Source organism: Scyliorhinus canicula, chromosome 1 (genome assembly GCF_902713615.1).
Source record: "Scyliorhinus canicula chromosome 1, sScyCan1.1, whole genome shotgun sequence".
Lineage (NCBI taxonomy): Eukaryota > Metazoa > Chordata > Chondrichthyes > Carcharhiniformes > Scyliorhinidae > Scyliorhinus > Scyliorhinus canicula.
The window spans coordinates 211,735,338-211,757,125 of record NC_052146.1 but is presented as its reverse complement, the minus strand read 5'-3'; the positions used below and the strand labels follow the sequence as shown (position 1 = coordinate 211,757,125).

Genomic DNA, 21,788 nt, shown 5'->3' with positions numbered 1-21,788 from the left:
AGGGATATGGTGGAAGTGGGGGCTTAAGTGGGTCAGTGCAGACTCAATGGGCCAAATGGCCTCCTTCTGCACTGTATGTTCTATGTTCACTGCTTCTTGTCCAAACCAGAATACTTTATTGAATCTCATGTGGTAAGATAGCAACCTGATACAGAGCATGTTATCATGGAATGTGCTAACTACTCCTCTGGAACTTGCACCTAGCACTGGCCATTCACATTTATGTCTTATTACCCTCTCAAGCTTCTTCCCAACATGGCCGGATGTGTCTCCCTTAATATCGGAGCCACAGATCACATGATCTTGGTCTAAAGACCGCATGCTGTGTCTGTACCGCCACCTGCTGGTTGCAGGTCGCACACCTTCCAACTATGATATAGCTCAAATGCATGTCACCACAGGGGGGCGAGGGGGTGTGGGGAAAAATCTGTACAAACTGTAGAATTCTGTGATGGGAAGCATGTTTCCCAGATTGTTCATATTTTGTAACTGTTTGAATAAGTTTGGAACAAAATACATTAAAAAAAGATTTGAGCTCAGTGTGTGAGACATGTTAGCAGGCAAGTCTCGACATGTTGGTTTCCTCCTCCTGGTCACAATGAACAGCTCACTGGGTTAGTTCATTAATTAGAGAGAATGAATGCAAGAATGGTCATAAGACACCGAGCAGCTAAAACACCCAGCACTGTAATTCCAGCTTGAAATGAAATGAAAATCACTTATTGTCACAAGTAGGCTTCAAATGATGTTACTGTGAAAAGCCCCTAGTCGGCACATTCCGGCACCTGTTCGGGGAGGCTGGTACGAGAATTGAACCGCGCTGCTGGCCTGCCTTAAAAGCTAGCTATTTAGCCCTGTGCTAAACCAGCCCCTAATTCATGATCTAATGTTTTATTTGCTCCTTAACAGCAAAACGTGGTGGCATTCAGGGTAACCTATCAGGGTATAATCATTATCTTACACGTTTGGATGAATTTTCCAATCCGGAACATTGGGGTTTGAGCACTCCTGATAGGAAAATTGGCTGCAGATCCCATGTGAGCCCTGATCATTTCTGGCTCAGAAATGGAACAGAAATAACAGGGTCTGAACAGTGCACGCAGCTCTGCAGTGTGTAAGTCAGCCAGCAACCTGGGGGGTGGTCGCTTTACCTCGTAAATTGCTGATCACCACACGTTTGCTGGATGCGTTGTTCTGCTCCACTGTGAGCCTTGTGAAAACAGCAGCTCGTGTCTAATCACCCCACCAGGATCATGAAGTTTCTGCATTTGCCCATTAATTACTCAAACTCACTACAGAAAAGTAGGTCTGGCAATTTGCAGTATAAAGGAAGACAGTGGGCTAGTGGTAATATCACTGGACTAGTAATCCAGAAGCTCAGGGGACATGGATTCAAATCCCCTGACAGCAGCTGGTGGGATCTAACTTTTCTTAATAAATCTGGAATATAAAGTGAGTCTCAGTAATGGTGACCATGAAACTATCAATTGTTCACTAATGTCCTTTAGTGAAGGAAATCTGCCATCCTTACCTGGTCTGGCCTACATGTGACTCCAGTCCACATCAATGTGATTGGCTATTAACTGCCCTCAAAATGGCCGAGCAAAACATTCAGTTCAAGGGCAATTAGGGATGGGGAACAAATGCTGTTCTATGTAATATTCAATTTGGAGTGTATTTTCACAAATTTTATGAATAAAGTATATTTTTTGCAGGGGGGAAGGGAATCTTTGCAGCAATAACTGTGGTGTTACTTTGTTTTTATTCCAGCTGTCATTGTGCCACGTTATATTTCCTCCTCAAAAATCCCTCAGAAGTAAGTTCTCAGCTGGAATATTGTGTCCAAATCAAGAGTCCACTCTGGGAACAATGTCAAGGCCTTGGAGTATGTACGGAACACTTTTATGAAAATAATACCAGGAAGAGGTAACTTGCCTGGAGATGCTATGGAAACCAGTTTCAATAAACCTATCCATAATCTCTTTCCATACTTGAATAATGATACATTCTTTTAAAAATATTGTTACTATTAACTCTTCTGTTTTCATGGTTGTTTTTGTGCTCATACAGACCTAGAGCAAAGTGGGGTATGAACAGACATAGTGGCATATGAAATAGGAGCAGGAGTAGGCCATTCGGCCTGCAAGCCTGCTGCGCCATTGAATATGATGTGATGAATGTGGGAATTTCAGATATATTGGGTGGAATTCTCCGTAGCCTGATGCCCAAATCGGGTGGAGAATGGGCTCCGACGCGGAAATCGGGGCCGGCGCCAGTTTGACGCAGGTCAGCCATGCTCCGCCCCCTCCGAGATGGCGTAATCGTGACGCACGCTGCACGCAGTCTCAATGCCATTGGCGCGTCATCGGCCAGCCCACCCCTATGCTCCAGCCCCAAAGGGCCGAGCTCCCGACGGTGTGGGACATGTGGGGCCCCACAAATCGTGATCCCAGCGTGCTGTGTTAATAATAAAGTTTGCCTTGTATTATTATTATTACTGGGCGGTGAATGTGGAGAAGGTAGGGAGCTGGGTCAGAGGGGTTGACTCCCAATGGGTCAGAATGGATGAGAGTTTGGGTAGGGGCGACAGCGTTGCTCTCGACAGCCCCGGGGAAATACTCAGGGAGTCCGGTAGTAATAGCTTCGTTGAGAATTTGGAGGCAGTTTTGACAACACTTCGGGTTGGCAATAGAGAAATAAGGTTGGGATAAGCCTGCAAAGAATATGCAACAACTGAAATCTTACAAGCAAGGAACACCAACCATTAAGTTGCATCTCCAGCATAACTTGGATCTCACACATACCTTCCTGTTCACTGCTAAGCCCCAGAAAACAAAACCTACCATTCCCAGGTATATTCCCGTCATGTTCCTCGCTGATGCACCTTGGTGTGGTTGCTTGTTCTGCATTTTGGAACTTCAGTATCTTCAAGCGAAAAGAGATTATGAAGAATGTTCTCAGAGAGAGTAATGATGTTCCTTTTACATTTTATAAACCTGTTGTTTCTCGGTCATCAAATGGAGTTTGGAGACAAGGAAGGAACCGCAGGCGATTGTCCAGAAAATCAACTGGCTTTCCTTTGAACGCACTGTATAAATACACAGAACATTTATCAGAAAATGTAGAATTGCTTTAAAATTATAACAAACCAATCTGTTGCAGTAAAGAGTGGGTCCAATCTTTAAACAAAAATGTATTTATAAAAGTAAATGTTGTTAATCTCAACAAAAATCCTTACAGTATCAAAGAATCAGCTCCCTCAGAAAGTTTCAACTTTCTCAGTAAATTCCAACTCTCTGACAGCTTCAAACTCCAGGTGCAAAATCAAAGTGAGGAGGGGAAGGTTTAGAGCTGGAGGAACCAAGCAGGTAACGTTCCAGCTTCCTTCCCCACTCCCGAATTGCCATTATTTCCAGGGAAGCCGATGAAAAACCTGAACCAAGTTTCCAGGAAGTTGAGTGTTGTGGGGAGAGGTTTTGTGCTGCGGTGCCGTCTGCAAACATTGCAGAGACCAAAACAAAGCAACCTTAACAAACACCCTGGCAACCACAAAGTCTCAACTCTCTTACTACTCTCAAACTCCTTCCCCCAAGTGTATCTACGTCCGTGTGGCCTGAAGGTGTGTCTATGTGTGTGTTTAGGCTGTGTGTTTTTGTGGTGAGTGTACACATGTGTGCATGCGTGAGGCTGTGTGTGTACTTCTGTGTGATTGTTTCTGTATGTCTGTGTGTGTGTCGGTGCCTGTGTGTCTGTGTCTGTGTATCTATGAGCATGTATGTGTGTGTGTGTACATCTGTCTGTGTGGCTGCCTGTTTGGGCTTAGGTGGATGTATCTGTGAGAGTGTGTGTTTGTATGTATGGGTGTGAGATTCTAATAGTACCCAGCAGAGGGAGATCACTGTGGCATAATGTTGCAGTTTATAATTCCTATTCATAGAATTCCTACAGTGCCAAAGGAGGCCATTTGGCCCATTGAGTCTGTCCAAAAGAGCACTCTACCTAGGCCCACTACCCTGTAACTCTATTGGTGCAACCATCAATTTACGCGAAACAGAGAGTGGATGTAAACTGTGGCTTTAATCGACTAGAACAGTGCCTGCCTGTGACTGCTCTGCAAGTGAGAGCCGCCTACAGGGCTACTGCTCTTTATACCTCCCCTCAATGGGTGGAGCCAGGAGTGGAGCCCACAAAGGCACCAACATGATACATTCCAGGTAATATCTTATAATGGTCCATAGGTGGAGCCCACATGGGCAACAGCATGATAGTGACATACATGGTGAATGGCTATTGCAATACGTTCACCACACCCATAACCCCACCTAATCTACACACCTTTGAACATAAAGGGGCCATTTTTTATCATGGCCAATCCACCTAACCTGCACGTCTTTGGACTGTGGGAAGAAACCAATGCACCTGGAGGAAACTCACGCAGATATGGGGAGAAAGTGCAAGCTCCCCACAGACAGTCACCCAAGGCCAGAATTGAACGCGTGTCCCTGACACTGTGAGGCAGCAGTGCAAATCACTGTGCCTCAATTTCCTTGATTGTGTTGTCGAAGTATAGCAAGTAGAATGGACCTATATTCTCTGGAGTTTAGATGTGTAAAATTCTCAGAGGGTTTAATAGGGGAGATGCTGAAAGACTGTATCCCGTAACGGGAAAACCTAAAACGCAGAGTCAAAAACTCAGTATAACGGGTCGGCCATTTCAGACCGAGATGAGAAGACATTTTTTCACTCAGTGAGTTGGTGAATATTTGGAATTCTCCAGCATACGGGGCTGTGGATACTCAGGCTTTGAATGTATTCAAGAGAGCTATTTATCAAGGGACACGGGGTTAGGGTGGGAACATGGAGCTGAGAAAATTTAGATTTAGATTTATTGTCACGTGTGGCTGCAGCCACAAAGTCTAGCTGTCTTTCAAACCAGGATTTTTGAAACATATGCTGCAGCAGAAACATACACATCCTAGCCCAGGCTTTTAAAACCATTACTGCACCAGATGTAATAAAATATATGTACCCGTTCCTTACATTCATCATACTGTGTTGTCAGTTTTATATAATGAGACGCACTAGTTTCCTCCATACCTCTTCTCGCAGCTTGTGCCATGTGTTTCCATAACTCAATTTTCCTGGAAAAGGTTGCTGGTCTGTCACCAAAGGATATAGCTTGAGAGGCACCACTCTGCATCAAGCACAAGTGACCAAGCGACTCGCTTACTTTTACCACAGGCACTTTGAAAGGATTTACAAATTGATGCACAACCTGTTCGGTTATATGATAGATATACCTGCCTTGGCCATCATGTCTTGGAATGAGATGTGAACTCAAGGCTTCTGGCTCAGAGACAGAGACACTACCCACTGCAGCACAAGACCTCCACACTTTCCTGCTTTATAGCAGTGGGCAATCAACCATTCTTCTTTGGTTGTAAAGTGCTTTGAGAAGTCCTAAAGGTGCTACGCAAATGCAAGCCTTGTCTTTTTTTTAATGAATCTCTTTTACCACATGCTTCTGTTCACATGTCACGTCTGTCAGATGCTAATGATGGATGGAGTTTATCAGCAATTCTTAGGCAGCAGCCATCTGTTCCGTACAACTGTTGCCCTGACGTAACTGTGTACACACACAGATGATAGAGCACACAAACATTTACACACACAAATGGAGATTCTGTATACTTTGATGCGGTATCCCTTTAAGAAACTTACTGCATTTTTAATTTATCCCACAGTTTGTTGGTTTAGTTTATTTAGTTAATGAAAGAAGTTCATACAAATGAATTAATCAAAGTAAATATGCTTTAATTTTGCCTGCATGCATTTGAAATGAAAAATGAAATGAAAATCACTTATTGTCACGAGTAGGCTTCAATGAAGTTACTGTGAAAAGCCCCTAGTCGCCACATTCCGGCACCTGTCCGGGGAGGCTGGTACGGGAATCGAACCGTGCTGCTGGCCTGCTTGGTCTGCTTTAAAAGCCAGCGATTTAGCCCAGTGAGCTAAAGCAGCCCCATTTTTACATCTCATGAGCGTGTGAGCACATAAAAGCTAACACCCGGCTTGTGCATTCAATGAAATTCAACAAAACAACATAGAAGTAAATTGATAACAATTTGATAACATCGGACCAATACAGGTCTCCTGTATCTTTAATCCACCAGTTGTTCCAAAACTCACATAGAAAACATAATTGATAGAAAGATAAAAGAAAAATAAATGAATTGTCAGTCGTTCATTAAACAAGCCTTGCAACAATAGAAAGGTTCAAAATAAGCGACTTCGATTATTTTTTTCTTAGTCTTAGCACATGGCATTGTATGTTTTTATCATTTCTTAGAAATGTGACAATGAATGTTCCTGGCAGCAAGAAACAAAACAGTTCTTCTCAATTAAATTGCAATTTGTTCCACATTTTCCTTTGATCACGCCTTTGGCGGAGTGGGCTATTAACTTCAGTCACAGTAGAAATCAATGGCCTGAGTAGAAATTTGAAACAAAATGGAAAGATCAGATTCGAAAACCAATTAATTAAGACATCCTTAAACCTTTTCATTTTGAAACAAGTATCAGTAATTGAGAAAAATACAGGGTCATTATCAGACGAATAAATCAAAGCATTTCCCACATCAGTCAGTATAGTTTTAGAATGGCCAAACACTTCACACGGCCACCATCTCAAGGGTAGTTAAGGATGGGCAATAAATGCTGGCCTGGCGAGCAACACCCGCATCCCACGAACAAATAAATGAAGAATAAAGAAATAAAGAATGCAAGAAAGGCTTTTCTTAGCAAGACTGTGCGTGGAAGAAATTTTATCAGCAATGTCTGTAGTTACATTGAACAGATTATATTTAGATTAACATGGGACTGGAAGTACTGCATGTCATGCCACACACCGTGGGCTGGATTCTCAGTTTTTGGGACTATGTCCCCACACCGTCATGAAAACTGTGGTCTTTTACACCAGGACAACCGTTGTCAAAAGGCCACAGATTCACCGTCTTGCAGGGGGCGAGCAGGCAGCTGTCATAGAGCTCGTAGCCCTAGCTGCCGATACGGCCCCTGCACTTCCGGGTCAGAGGCCGTGCATGCGCACGGCGGTGGCCTTCAATGGCCGCACTATTCTCCATGGCGGACTCAGCCCGCGGACTTGGACCGACAAAATAGTGCTCCACATCGGCCGCTCGCCCACCCCAGACCGCCCGCACACATAGCCCCCAGTCCCGAATGAAGCCCCACGATTTTTGGGGGGCGGAGAATAGCGAAACCAGAGCCGGTCCCGATTTTGTGCACGAAAACAGATTCTCCCCCCGTCGCTGAACGCGATTTTGGCGCCGGGGTGCGGAGAATCCAGTCCCGTGATATTTTAGTAATTGTAATTTAGATCAAAATGTTTGCACGTTGTATAGCATCCATTGAAAACACATTGGATTTCAGCATCGGCAGTGACTGTGATTATAAGTAAAGTGAATTATATCTAGATTAGCACATTTAAAAGATGCCCAGGCAGTTGAAGGAAATTTGTCACATCAAAAAAAAATCCATAAATATTTATTGCAGTTGTTTAGGTGGCTATAACATATTTTGTCAATTGTTGTTAACTTACAAAATAAATCCAAGTACTTTTCTCTCGATCCTCAATTTTATATTTTCACATAAGCATATTAATTTCCCAATTGTGCATTCATTATTTCATTGCTGATCCACAGACCTTTTGATTTATGCTGGAAAAAGAGATGAAAGTCATAGAATCATACAGTACAGAAGAGGCCCTTTGGCCCATCAAGCCTGCATTGACAAAAATAAACGATTCGAATTTACACTAATCCCGCTGATGCCACTTTCCAAAATGGTGCTTCGAAAATGTGTTCCTTCTTCCTCAACCATGATTTCCTACCTACAGTTGTTGACAGGGCCCTCAACAGGGTGCGGTCCATCCCCCGCGCCACTACCCTTGCCCCCTCCACTCCCTGCTAGAACAAGGATAGAGTCCCCCTCGTTATCACATTTCATCCCACCAGCCTCCCATAATCCTCCACCGTTTTCATCAACTCCAGCATGATGCCACCACCAAACACAATTTCCCTTCACTCCCTCTGTCAGCATTCCACAGAGACTGTTCCCTCTGAGACAATCTAGTCCACTCCTCCACCATACTCACTACCTCTCTTTTCACTCATGGCACCTTCCCATGCAATCGCGGAAGGTGTAACACCTGCCCCTTTACCTCTTCCGTTCTTAACATCCCGGGCCCAAAACACTAATTCCAGGTTAAGCAGTGTTTCACTTGCATCTCTTCCAATTTGATCTACTGCATTCGCTGCTCCCAATGTGGTCTCCTCTATATCGGAGAGACCAAACGCAGACTGGGTGATCGCTTTGCTGAGTATCTTCAGTCTGACCTTCCTGTTGCTTGCCATTTTAACAATAGACCCTGCTCCCATGCACACATGTCTGTTCTTGGCCTGCTGCAATGTTCCAGTGAAGCGCAATGCAAACTGGAGGAACAACATCTCACCTTCCGGTTAGGCAAGCTACAGCCTTCCGGCCTGAACACTGCATTCAACAACTTCAGATGATCAGCTCTACCCCACCTCGACCCATTTGGTTTTATTTAACTTTAACTGTCTTTTACCATTTCTTTCTTTCTTAATATACATTTAATTCCCCCCCCCCCCCGCCAATCTTATCCACCTTTCCTTCACCTTCCTCCTCTTTGCTTCCCCCTTCCCCTCCCCCCACATCTACAGTTTATCCTCTGATGTTAGTTTCGCTGCTGTTTGATCTTTCACATCTTTTGTCCTCTCTGTGGACTGCCATTCGCACTCTTTCCCCTTTATTTCTGTGGCCATCAGCACCCGTTTTCCCTGGGTTTCTGTGGCTATGACTCATCTTTCATTCTCACTCCACAGTATAAATGTTTCCCACTTTCTCTGTCTGTTAGCTTCGACAAAAAGTAATCGGACTCGAAACGTGAGCTCTATTCTCTCCTTACAGATGCTGCCAGACTTGCTGACATTTTCCAGCATTTTCTCTTTCGTTTGAGATTCCAGCATCTGCAGTAATTTGCTTTCACCCGCTTCCCAGTACTTAGCCCATAGCCTTGAATGTTATGATATTTCAAGTACTCATCGAAGTTCTTTTTAAAGATTGTGAGGTAACGCAACTTTACTACCTTCATTTTCTGTGGATAAGCACCCCAATATCCCTCTGTTCCTCTGTGCTTCCAAGTGTCCTCCCATTCATTGAATACTCCCTTGTCATGTTACTGCTTTCAAACTGCATCACCTCACCTTGGCGGCATGGTAGCACAATGGTTAGCACTGTTGCTTCACAGCTCCAGGGTCCCATGTTCGATTCCCGGATTGGGTCACTGTCTGTGCGGAGTCTGCACATTCTCCCCGTGTCTGCGTGGGTTTCTTCCGGGTGCTCAGGTTTCCTCCTACAAGTCCCAAAAGATGGGAGGGGTTGGACCCATGGAGATTTGGGGAGCCGAGTGTGAAGGAATTCTCCTTCTACTCACATGTGCATAAAGTGTACTCCCGGATTGACTTTTTTATTTTAAACAGGGCTCTACTGACGGGGGTAGTGGACGCGGGGTATTCGGCGATCACATTCTCAGATCTGGGTTGACCTACAGGTTAGCAAGGAGAGTAGCCGCACCCGCACTGGAGGCTGGATGTGGGACTTTTAGCTGATGAAGAGGTGTGTGGGCGGCTGAGGAAATTTATTCCCGAACTACCTGGAAGTCAACGACATGGGTGTAGATTTGGCGGTGGTGGTCTGGGAGGCATTGAAGGCGGTGGTTAGAGGGGAGCTGATCTCGATACAGGCCCACAGGGAGAAGGCAGGCAGAGCAGAGATGGACCAACTGATAAAGGAGATATTGCAGGTCGACAGGAGGTATGCGGAAACCCCAGAGGCTGGGCTTCTAAGGGAGCAACGGAGGCTACAGGCGGTGTTCGGCTTGTTAACTACAGGGAAGGTGGCGGAGCAGCTGAGGAAGGCGAGGGGCAGATTTATGAACATAGGAAGAAGGCCAGCAGAATGCTTACACAGCAGCTTAGAAAGAGGGAGGCAGCCAGGGAGATAGGGAAAATAAAGGATGGGGATGGGGACGGGAACCTGGTCGGAGACTCAGCAGGAGTTAATAAGGAATTCAAGGAGATTTACTATAGGTTATTTAAGTCGGAACCCCCAGCTGGGCCAGAGGGGATAAGGCACTTTTTAGGAGGGGCTGAAGTTCCCAAAGGCGGACAGGGGATTGGTAGAAGGGCTGGGGGTGCCAATCGGGTTGGAGGAAATAGCAGAGGGTCTGAAGGACATGCAGTCGGGTAAAGCCCCGGGGCCGGACGGGTACCCAGAGGAGTTTTATAAAAAGTTTTCTGGGATATTGGGGTCGCTGTTGATGAGGACATTCAATGAGGCAAGGGAGCGTGGGGTGCTGCCCCCGACGATGTCACAGGCCACTATCTTATTGATCCTGAAGCGGGACAAGGACCTGGAGCTATGCGGGTCCTATAGGCCGATATCCCTACTAAATGTGGACGCCAAACTGCTGGCCAAAACCTTGTCCTCCATGATTGAATACTGCGTTCTGGATGTGATTGAGGAGACCAGACGGGATTTGTTAAGGGTAGGCAGTTGGCGGCCAACGTAAGAGGGTTGTTAAATGTGATTATGATGCCCCCAAAAGGTAGGGACATGGAGGTAGTGGTTGCAATGGACGCAGAGAAGACATTTGATCAAGTAGAATGGGAATATCTGTGGGAGGTACTGGGGCGGTTTGGATTTGGGCGGGGCTGCATTGACTGGGTCAGGCTGTTGTATCAGGCTCTTGTTGCGAACGTACGGACAATCAAGTCAACATCGGACTATTTCAGGTTGCATCGGGTGACGAGACAGGGATGCCCCCTCGTCCCAATGCTGTTCACGTTGGCCATAGAGCTGCTGGCAATTGCACTGAGAGCCTCAAGGGGCTGGAAGTGGCTTGTCCAGGGAGGAGTGGAACACAGAGTCTCGCTATATGCAGATGACCTGCTCCTATATGTTTCGGACTCACTAGAGGGGATGGAAGAAATTATGAGGATTCTGAGGGAATTTGGCCGTTTTTTGGGTTATAAACTAAATATGGGGAAAAGTGAGATGTTTGCGATCAGGCAAGGGGGCAGGAGAGGCGATTGGGGGAGCTGCTGTTTAGGATGGTGGGGGAAGCTTTTGATACCTAGGGGTCAGCATGGGAGCGTATGGAGGTGGCTTCATGCAAGGGCACCAGTTTGGGGGCATTGGTAACTGTGCCTCTGCCATTCCCGCTGGCACGGTACTCCACCAGCCTCATGGTGGTGGCGGCTCTTAAGGTCTGGGGTCAATGGAGGAGGCATGTGGGAGTGGAGGGAGCATCGGTGTGGTCTCCAATCTGTAATAACCACCGGTTTGCCCTGGGAAGGCTGGATGGAGGGTTTCGGAGATGGCAGAGAGCAGGGATTGAGAGGATGAGGGATATGTTTATAGAGGGGAGCTTTTCTAGCCTGAGGGAGCTGGAGGAGAAATTTGGATTGGTGAGGGGAAATGAGTTTCAGTACCTGCAGGTGCGGGACTTCCTACCCAGGTTTCAACCTTCCCGCTCCTACCACCAAGGGGGATACAGGATAGGGTAGTTTCCAGAATGTGGGTGGGAGAAGGGAGGGTCTCTGACATTTACAAGGAACTCATGGAGTCAGAGGAAACGCAGACCGAGGAGTTGAAACGCAAGTGGGAAGAGGAGTTAGGAGGAGAGATAGAGAATGGTCTCTGGGCGGACACGTTGAGTAGAGTCAAAATGTCCACAACATGTGCCAGGCTCAGCCTGATACAATTCAAGGTCGTTCACTGGGCCCACATGACAGTGGCCCGATGAGCAGGTTCTTTGGGGTAGAAGATAGGTGCGCAAGGTGTGTGGGAGGGTCCGCAAACCATGTCCATATGTTCTGGGCATGCCCGAAGCTTAGGGGATTCTGGCAGGGGTTTGCGGAGGTCATGTCCAAAGTGTTGAAAGCAAGGGTGGCACCGAGTTCAGAGGTGGCGATTTTTGGAGTGTTGGAAGAGCCGGGAATCCAGGAGGAGAAAGAGGCAGACATTCTGGCCTTTGCTTCCCTGGTAGCCCCGAGACAGATACTATTAGCTTGGAGGAATACAAAGCCTCCGAAGACGGAGATCGGGCTAACTGATATGGCTAGCTTTCTCTGTTTGGAGAAAATCAAGTTTGCCTTGAGAGGGTCACTGTTAGGGTTCACCCGGAGGTGGCAGCCGTTAGTCGACTTCTTTGGGAAAATTAACCGTCAGCAGAAGGGGGGGGGGGGGGGGGGGGGGGAGTGGGGGGGGGGGGGGGTTTGGGTTAGCTTAGTTTAGAGTAGGGGGTTAGTAAAGGTGGGACCTGTAAGGGAGGAAGACGGCTTTTGCACTATGTTTAAATTTTCATGTACGTTGTTTATTTTGTTGTTGAAAAACCATAAATACCTCAATAAAATGATTCTAAAAAAAATTATTAATAACAAAGCAAAATTGTGAGCATTGAAGAGGGGCTGTGGGGTATACAGTGAATAATCTAGATCAGGAGAGAACAATATATTCTACAGTAGTTGTGGAGGAGTTCAATGCGAACGCTAACTGTATGAATGTTTGTATAGACATTAAGGAAGTACTTACAGTTGTGGGAAGTTCCACTGTTGTGTTCTGGAACACATGTTGCTCGCTGATCATAGTGCTGGGGAAATAACCTACCATACCCATCTGGTCCATAAACTGATGATCACTGTAAACCTGTCAAGTGAAAACCAAGATGTTAACATGAAGTAGGTCATCATTGTAAGCATACTTCCTGTTTATTTCCTTAGTTCCCATTTATTTTATTTTATTACTTTTGGTCCGTGGACCCATAATCAGAATGTGCCTTTAAGCAGAAGACTCAAGCTGAAGCAGCCTGGTTGTCAGGTCATTGTGTTCCCAAATTTTATGTTTGGAGAGGAGAGGCCAGGTTCTTCAAGCACCTGGTGAATCTTAGGAACCGGTTTTGGAGGAGGTTGGTTCGATTGGCGAACTGGTAACCAGTGGGTTGGCCAGGGACAGTGTTCTGCCTGACAACAATTAGTGATTGGTTTCCTGCATGATACTTTCTCAGAGAACTGGGCAGAAGGGTTTAGACTTTGGAAGGAGAAGGAACGCTCTCTCTCTCTCTCTGAAAGAACTGCTTTTATGTTCTAAAATCAGCAAGTGCCTGGCACACCTTTGCTGTAAACTTGAAATGATCCTGAATCTGCAGAGAAGGTAGACAACCTTGCCAGAGAAAACTATCTCAAATCTTGAAGAAAGAAGTATCAAATGAAAGCCTGAACTTCAGAAAGACATTGGCTGGAAGTCATCCCAGTGCATCAAAGATCTTTATTCTTTTATTTTTTAAATATTTTCTTTCCCTCTCAATCACGCTTTGCCCTCTGTGTTGTTTGTCTGTGTGTGTATATAGAGAGTGAGAGTAGTTAGGAAGGAGGCTTTGGGAAAGGGACATTAGATAATCAGTTATATTTTTCTGTCAGTTTAATTATAATACTGTACATAATAAAAGTTTACTGTGTTAAAGTTACAAACCTGGTGACAGTAATTTATTGGGCACAGCTAAGGGTATCTGAAATAAAATCTGATTTCACCTGTGTTGCAACTCTGGGTCAAGTGGGGCAGGAATAGACCATGAATGAACCCAGTGTGTCCTGACAATCATATTCAAAGAGCTAGCAAAGGATCATTGGAATACTTACTTTTACATTTTGCAACATAAAATGCACCAACTTACGCTGCCAGCCCAGAACTCGCCGCTTTGACCTTCCCGAACCAGTTTGGAGGACACATACATCAACTGTCCTTCTTTAAGGTTTAGAAACCTGCAGTCTGGTGCATTGTAATCATCAACCACCTGGCCAATCGAGATAACGTCTGAAAAAGAAAACATTAATTTTGCTTGAACTCCCTCAGAGCTTCTCAAGGTTTTTCAGCTAGTCTCCCCCTCAGTCTCCACGATGGCCAACGCGAAGATGAACCCCCCCCCCCGCGCATGCACGGGGATGACGTCAACAGCCGCTGACACACCCGCGTATGCGCCAATTCACGCCGGCCAGCGGAGTCCCTTTGGCCCCCGCGGGCGCGGCACCAAAGGCCTTCCACACCGACGGCGGGGGGCAAACCACTGCGGCGCCTGCCTAGCCCCTGAAGGTGCAGAGGATTCCGCACCTTTGGGGCGGCCCAACGCCGGAGTGGTTCCCGCCACTCCACTGCGCCGTTTCTGCCCGCTCCGCCGAATCCCGGAGAATCCCGCCCCTGAAGTCTGACTTTTCAATGTTCAAGCATTGGCAGCGAGACCAGGGCAAGACTGAAAAAAAAGCATAGTGATAGCTTGGATATGCTCAGATTTCCTTTCAAATGGCAGAATTTGCACTTCTTGGGTGCCAGGAGTCTTGGATCAGAGACAGCTTTTAAAAAATTTGCCGTTAACATCTGTGAGGAAACTGTACCTGTAATTGATCACCCCAGGTTCAGGTTGTTGGGCACTTTAAAGTGAAATGAATATTTGAACGGAGGCCAGTTTTTTTTTGTGCCTTGGAGAATGTAACTTTCTGGGGAAGCTTGATCTGAAGTAACAGTACGGGCAAACAGACCACTGGGCAATGGGAAAGGGTCACATGTTGAAATGCATTGCAAACTTGCCTCATTGATTGTGTTTGGGCTGCTGTGTGACAGTACAGCATGACAGTTCAGGAGAAAGGGGAAAAAAATGGGATGATTTGGTTGGGTTTGTTTCCTGGGTTGGACCACTAAAAGAGCAGCGTTAACAGTAACTAAGAAGGCACTTTTCGAAGTCTGGTGTGCTGTCGCAGTGAAGGAGGATTTGTATTCCAGGGCAGTAACAGCTTGATTTCAACGTGGAAAAAGCCGAGAGAACATATTAAAATTGTGAGCAAACTTGCAATAGCTGCTGAATGTAGAATGTATTTCTATGTTAGCAATGACAAAGAGCATGCATATGTAATTAAATTTTTGAGTTCGCTTCCTGAAAAGTGAAGAAAATTTACTTACAAACACATTCCACATCAGCGCAGGCTTTCTTCTCTGCACGTTTGTCCATGAAATCTGCTTTTGCAACTTGTGTTAATCCAAGTACTAAAAGTGGAAATAGACAACCAGCAAGCCTTTCCATTTTCATGTCCCAGTTTGCAACCTTTTTCTTTTCTCTTAGGTGCGTGAAGATTGTTTGGATAAAATTTCCCCTTGCCACCAGCCACTCTCAGTGATTCCCTTATAAACAGCAGCCAAACATCTGGATAAACATCAGCCGCCAATGACATTCCACACAGTGGAATCCGCAGACTTGCCTCAGACAGGAGGAAGGGCAGGAAAGGCTGTTTTGTTTACCTGAGTAACTTTTCTAGTTTGTCATAAATACTCACGATGTGGAGATGCCGGCGTTGGACTGGGGTGAGCACAGTAAGAAGTCTTACAACACCAGGTTAAAGTCCAACAGGTTTGTTTCAAACACGAGCTTTCGGAGCACGGCTCCTTCTTCAGGTCACCTGAAGAAGGAGCCGTGCTCCGAAAGCTCGTGTTTGAAACAAACCTGTTGGACTTTAACCTGGTGTTGTAAGACTTCTTACTATAAATACTCACGGATAACTAAAAATGATCACTCAAAACCAGCTAAGCTTGGGAGAACTTTCGGGATGCTTTGGAACTTAATTGGTACATTTGGTATTAATTTACATTAATTTAAGGCCAGGTCAGGCATTTTAACTAAAGCATTTAAAAATAAGTTATTGTGATTAGTAAACAGCCTCCGTTAAATTTAGATAACAAATGCACAATAATAAGGTTCTCTTGCACCAGGGTAGAAAGTTATGTTTTAATATTTTAATCTCCAAGGTGCTTACATGAGCTGATTTATTTTTATCCACCAATTATGTTCATCTGCCAGCCGAATAGTATTGACCAGTTCCAAGGGTGGTATCCCATGAGGAGCAGCTACCTATATGAATGCTTTCACACTGTAGGTAGGCTGTCCCAGTGGTTCTGAAATGTTTATGGCTGAAGGTCCTCTTTTCAAATAGATCAATAATTATGGGCACTCTATCTACATTATAATACTGTCGAATTAATTCTACATACTGGATAGATTGGATGACCTACAGAAAGCACCTCAAAGCACTAAAGATGTACCACCAGCCATGCCTTCACAAGATTCTCCAGATCTGATGGCAAGAAAGGTAGTCCAACAGCCAACCTGCCCATTATCCAGGTATTAATCATTCAAAACCAGCTCCGCTGGGTGGGATATGTTGTTCATATTCCTGACACCAGATTCACAAAGAAACTGTCCTACTCGGAACTCAGTCACGGCAGGAGACTCCCAGAACAGCAGAAACGCTTCCAGGATGTCCTCAAAACATATCTAAAAAGGTCAGACACGGGTGACCCTGGCTCGTGACTGACCAAAAGGAGAAAGCTCATTCAGGAAGGCACCAAACAAACCAAGAGACTTTGTCAGGAACATAAAGAGGCAAAGTCGAAGCATTGGAGGAAGCGCACAAACCTCCAAGCCAACCATTATCACAACCCTTCAAGCACCACCTGGCCCACACTTGGCAGAGTCTACAGATTGTGAATTAGACTTATCAGCCATTTCAGAACCCATCCAATTGAACTGGAAGCAAGTCATCCTTAATCCTGAGGGACTGCGTAAGAGCAATATGAAAGCACTGCACGTAAAGAGTGCTTCAATAATGCTTTTAAGGAGGAGATGGGAGGAGAGATAAAGGATGGTCTCTGGGCGGACGCGTTAAGTAGAGTCAAAGCGTCCACAACATGTGCCAGGCTCAGCCTGATACAATTTAAGGTCGCTCATCGGGCTCACATTACAGTGGCCCGGATGAGCAGATTCTTTGGGGTGGCAGATAGGTGTGCCAAATGTGTGGGAGGACCAGCGAACCATGTCCATATGTTCTGGACATGTCTGAAGCTTAGGGGATTTTAGCGGCGGTTTGCGGATGTCATGTCCATGGTGTTAAAAACGCTGAGGGTGGCGCTGAGTCCAGAGGTGGTGATTTCCGGGGTGTCGGAGGACCTGGGAATCCAGGAGGAGAAAGAGGCAGATGTTCTGCCCTTGGTAGCCCGGAGACGGATACTATTACCATGGAGGGACTCAAAGCTCCCGAAGTTAGAGACCTGGCTATCGGACATGGCTAGCTTTCTCTGTTTAGAGAAAATCAAGTTCGCCTCGAGAGGGCCACTGTTAGGGTTCGCCTGGAGGTGGCAACCGTTTGTCGAGTTCTTCGTGGAAAATTAATCGTTAGCAGAGGGGGGGGGGGGGTTAGTTTAGTTTATAGTAGGGGGTTAACAAAGGTGGGACCTGTAAGGGAGGGAGACGGCTTTTGCACTATGTTTATAGTTTCATGTACATTGTTTATTTTGTTGTTGTTGTTATAATACCAAAAATACTTCAATAATATGTTTATTAAAAAAAAATGGTTTTAAGAAAAAAGGGTGGAATTTTCCCTGCAGCAGACAAAGGTTTTGCGGAGGGAAGGGAAAGAGGGAGGGAAAGAGGGATAGAGGGAAAGAAGGAAGGAAGGAAGGGAGGGAGGGAGGGAAGAAGGAAGGAAGAAAGGAAGGAAGGAAGGAAGGAAGGAAGGAAGGAACTCCATTGACCACGGATGGGATTGTTGGTCACCAGGCGAACGCGGCCAGATAATCCCGTCCATAGTTTTCCATTGTAATAGCACTCTCCGTGCCCACAGGACATCCGAAAGCAAATGAAATATTCCCTGAAATGTACTCACTGTTGAAATCCAGGAACATAATGTAGCTAGGTTTTAAAGTGCAACTTCAGGGAGGAGAGAGAGGTGGAGGTGTTTATGGAGTCCATTCCAGAAGCACTCCAGAAGCTAGAGTCTTGGCAGCTGAAGGCATGGCCACCAATAATGATGGGTGGGATTTTCTGTGCCCCCCCCCCCCCCGCCACCTGTTTCGCGGCTGCGGAGGCAGCCCATCATTGGCCAGCGGCGGGATCTTCTGGTCCCACAGCCGCCACTAGGAAATCCAGACGGGATTCGCTGTCAGTGGGACCGATAGATCCCGCCGGCGTGAAAACGGCTGGGAAATCCCAGCTGATGTGACTAAAGTACAGGACAGCCAGAATTGGCCATCGAGCTTGGAGACGTTCAACAAAAAAAATTTCTGCGCAGAGTCAGTCGCCAGAAGATACAGATTTAAGATAGTTGGTAAAAAGAACCAGAGATAATATGGGGGGAAACTCTTTTTATGCAATGGGATTGGGACTCATAGGATGGTGAATTGAGATTTCATAGTATCCTTCAAGAGAGCATTGAGTAAATAAGTGAAGGAGAAAAGAATTGCTGGGAAATGGAAACAGTAATGGAGTGTGACTAACTGGGTTGCTCTTAAAAAGAGCCTGTACAGACTTGATGGGTAGAATAACTTCCTTTTATACTGTACTATTCTATTAATCTAATGAAAAGGCTGAATGTTCTCCCCTGTGCAATATCATTCTATGATATAGCAGGCAAGTCAGATTACATCATGAGAAAAATGAAACTGGCTGCCACATCAGATATATGGGCATTGGCAGACTTAGTGCTCGGAGCAATTATTTATGTGGAGACTGCACTCGACCATAGAGGATATAAAGGAATTATGTTGCAAGCGGGCTTGGGGTAAAAGTCCACATCCAGTTTTAAAGGTCACTTCAGCCCTGAACATTTATTTCCTGAAGAGTACATGTGGTATCCAATATTGGAATAACTTTTCTCTCTCACTGATCAGGGGTTTTCCTGTATTTTCTGGAATATAGTTTGCGTTGGTGTTTTTAAGTGCGTTTAGTTGAATTAAAAACAATGGAAAAATGGAAGGCCCTCTGAAATCTTTGAAAAATGGATTAACGAGTTTCAAAAACTCTATGACCTACAATGACGTTCAAATTCAGCTCATGCACCGGTGCCCACAAGCTATTGCCGGGCTTAGCAGCAGAGGCATAAACATCCTTTTGAAGATGGCACCATTGTGGTGGTATGAATGGGGGCACTGCCATTGGTGCAGAGCATTGGTTTCGCATTGGCTCTGGCTGGTCATGTGCCTCTCGTCTGATTGGCTGGAACTAGTCATGTGACTGCTCACCAATTGGTCGAGAGGCAAGTAGACCCCGCCTCCGAGGCAGGGTATAAGTACCCAGAGTTCCCGGCGGTCGGCCTTTCTCTGTAGTCGACCACCAGGCTAACAACTAGCTGATTAAAGCCTAAGTTTGGACCTTCATCGTGCCTCGCGTCCAGTTGATGGTACATCAATTTAATCAGCTAGAATTGTGAAATGGAGCTACGCATCAAGCCTGACTGCCTCCGCATCAGCGCGCATGCTTCAGATGCGCCTGCAATCTTTAAACATTGGCAGGCGTGTTTCAACAGTTACCTGACAACTGCAGCCGGCAAGCCCACCAAGGAGCAGAAACTCCACATCCTCCACTCGTGCGTGGGCATGGCGGTATATTCAATGATTGAGAACGAAAATAATTATGACGCGGCCATGGATATCCAGAGAGGACACTTTCTCCGACCGGTCAACAAAGTATATGCACGGCATCTCCTGACTACTAGACAACAGTTCCCTGGTGAGTCACTCGCGAGTTTTACGAGGCCCTCACGGCTCTAGGGAGAATTTGCGCCTGTCCCCTGGTTTCTGCGCAGAGCACATGGAACTTTTAATTAGAGACGCTTATGTTGCCGGCATTCAATCCTCCTCTATCCGCCAGCGATTGCTGGAGAACAACGCCCTCAGCCTAGCTGAGGCACGGACCCTCGCAACCTCCCTGGAGGTCGCCGACCTGAACGCCCGCGCATACGCCCCCGGCCGTGCGGCAACCCCTTGGACTTCATGGCACGCACCACCTCCGTCCTCCGCTGACCCCGACCCCCCCAGGCCTGCGCTGCGGGACACTCCGACAAGCTAACGGGGCCCCGCTGCTATTTTTGCGGCCTCTCCAAACACCCCCACCAGCGCTGCCCGTCCCGCTCCACTCTGTGTAAGAGCTGCGGGAAAAAGGAACATTACGCTGTGGTCTGCCAGACCAAGTCAGTCGCTGCTGTTCCGCGCAGCCCCCTGGGCCCTCCCAGGGCCCAGCGCCGCGCACCGACCTCTCCGGCCCCCGCAACAGGCCCACGGTCCTCCCTACCCCTGCTCCCGGCTGCCCTGACCGGCCCGCAGACGCCACTGACACTGCCCCCAGCCGCCACGAGGTTCCCATGGGCACCGCCATCTTGGGTCCCGGACGCCACGTGCGGATCATGGGTGCCGCCATCGTGGAGCCCCGGCTCCACGTGCGGGTCCTGGGCGCCGCCACCTTGGGCCAACACGGAAGGTCCTGCCAGCGATTACTCTGCCACCGAGGATGATCTGGAACTCTCGCCACGACTTGCTTCCATCACACTCGACCAGTCGCGACCACGCATGCTCGCCAAGACTACAACAACGATCCAGCTCAACGGGAATGAGACGAAATGCCTACTGGACTCCGGGAGCACGGAAAGTTTCGTCCACCCCGACACGGTAAGACGCTGCGCGCTCCCCATCCACCCAGTCAAGCGTAAGATTGATTTGGCCTCGGGTTCGCACTCCATCCAGATCACCGGGTGCTGCATAGCGGACCTCACGGTCCAGGGGAGGGTTTTCAAAAACTACAAACTCCTCATTCTCCACCGTCTATCCGTTCCGGCACTCTTGGGCCTGGATTTCCAGTGCAACCTGCAGAGCTTGACCTTCCAATTCGGCGGCCCTATTCCCCCACTTACAGTCTGCAGCCTCGCGTCCCTCAAAGTGGACCCCCCCTCCTTGTTTGCTAATCTCACCCCAGATTGTAAACCTGTTGCCACTTGGAGCAGACGATACAGTGCCCAGGACCGGACCTTCATCGGGTCCGAGGTCCAGAGGCTAATAAAGGAAGGAATCATCGGGGCCAGCAACAGCCCCTGGGGAGCCCAAGTGCTGGTAGTTCGGACTGGGGAGAAAAACAGGATTGTCATTGATTACAGTCAGACCATCAACAGGTTTACGCAACTGGACGCGTATCCTCTCCCCCGTATTTCCGACCTGGTTAACAGGATCGCGAAGTACAAAGTTTTTTCCACGGTGGATCTTAAGTCTGCCTACCACCAGCTCCCCATCCGCGCGAGTGACCGCAAGTACACCGCGTTTGAGGCAGATGGGCGCCTCTACCACTTCCTCAGAGTTCCATTCGGTGTCACAAATGGGGTCTCGGTCTTCCAACGGGAGATGGACCGAATGGTTGACAAGTACGGTTTACGGGCTACCTTCCCGTATCTCGATAACGTCACCATCTGCAGCCACGACCAGCAGGACCATGACATCAACCTTCAAAAATTCCTCCGAATCGCGAAACTCCTTAATTTAACTTACAATAAGGATAAGTGCGTGTTTAGCACCGACCGCTTAGCCATCCTCGGCTACGAGTGTGTAACGGAGTGATAGGCCCGATCCTGAACGCATGCGCCCCCTGATGGAACTCCCTCTCCCCAACACCCTCAAATCCCTTAAACGCTGCCTGGGCTTCTTCTCCTATTACGTCCAGTGGGTCCCCAACTACGCCGACAAAGCCCGCCCCCTCATCCAGTCCACCTCCTTTCCCCTGTTGATGGAGGCCTGCCAGGCCTTTAGCCGCATCAAAGTGGATATCGCAA

The 21,788-nt window shown here is 47.1% G+C and overlaps 2 protein-coding genes across 2 annotated transcripts in view; both read right to left on the bottom strand.

Moving 5' to 3' along the window:
- LOC119971465 overlaps positions 1 to 3,408 on the bottom strand; it is a 258,981-nt gene extending 255,573 nt beyond the window's left edge. The window contains exons 1-2 of the mRNA XM_038807034.1: positions 3,239 to 3,408; positions 2,844 to 3,088 (exon numbers count right to left, since the gene is read on the bottom strand). Coding sequence (XP_038662962.1) covers positions 2,844 to 2,909 — 66 coding nt within the window. The 5' untranslated portion in view covers positions 2,910 to 3,088; positions 3,239 to 3,408. The remainder of the gene's footprint in view (positions 1 to 2,843; positions 3,089 to 3,238) is intronic.
- A 2,909-nt stretch (positions 3,409 to 6,317) lies between these two features.
- LOC119977852 (otoraplin-like) lies at positions 6,318 to 15,232 on the bottom strand. The gene is made up of 4 exons (XM_038819106.1): positions 15,112 to 15,232; positions 13,835 to 13,974; positions 12,697 to 12,810; positions 6,318 to 6,488 (listed from the first exon to the last, which is right to left on the bottom strand). The coding sequence occupies exons 1-4, from the start codon at positions 15,230 to 15,232 to the stop codon at positions 6,465 to 6,467; spliced, it is 399 nt and encodes a 132-aa protein (XP_038675034.1). The 3' UTR covers positions 6,318 to 6,464.
- Positions 15,233 to 21,788: the final 6,556 nt, after the last annotated feature.

Coding starts and splice junctions, on each gene's coding strand:
- LOC119977852 (XM_038819106.1), bottom strand. CDS start 15,232: ATGGAAAGGCTTGCTGGTTGTCTATTTCCACTTTTAGTACTTGGATTA. Junction 13,975..15,111: donor CGCTGATGTGGAATGTGTTT/GTAAGTAAATTT, acceptor TTTCTTTTTCAG/ACGTTATCTCGATTGGCCAG. Junction 6,489..12,696: donor CAGTGGAACTTCCCACAACT/GTAAGTACTTCC, acceptor ATTTCTACTCAG/GCCATTGATTTCTACTGTGA.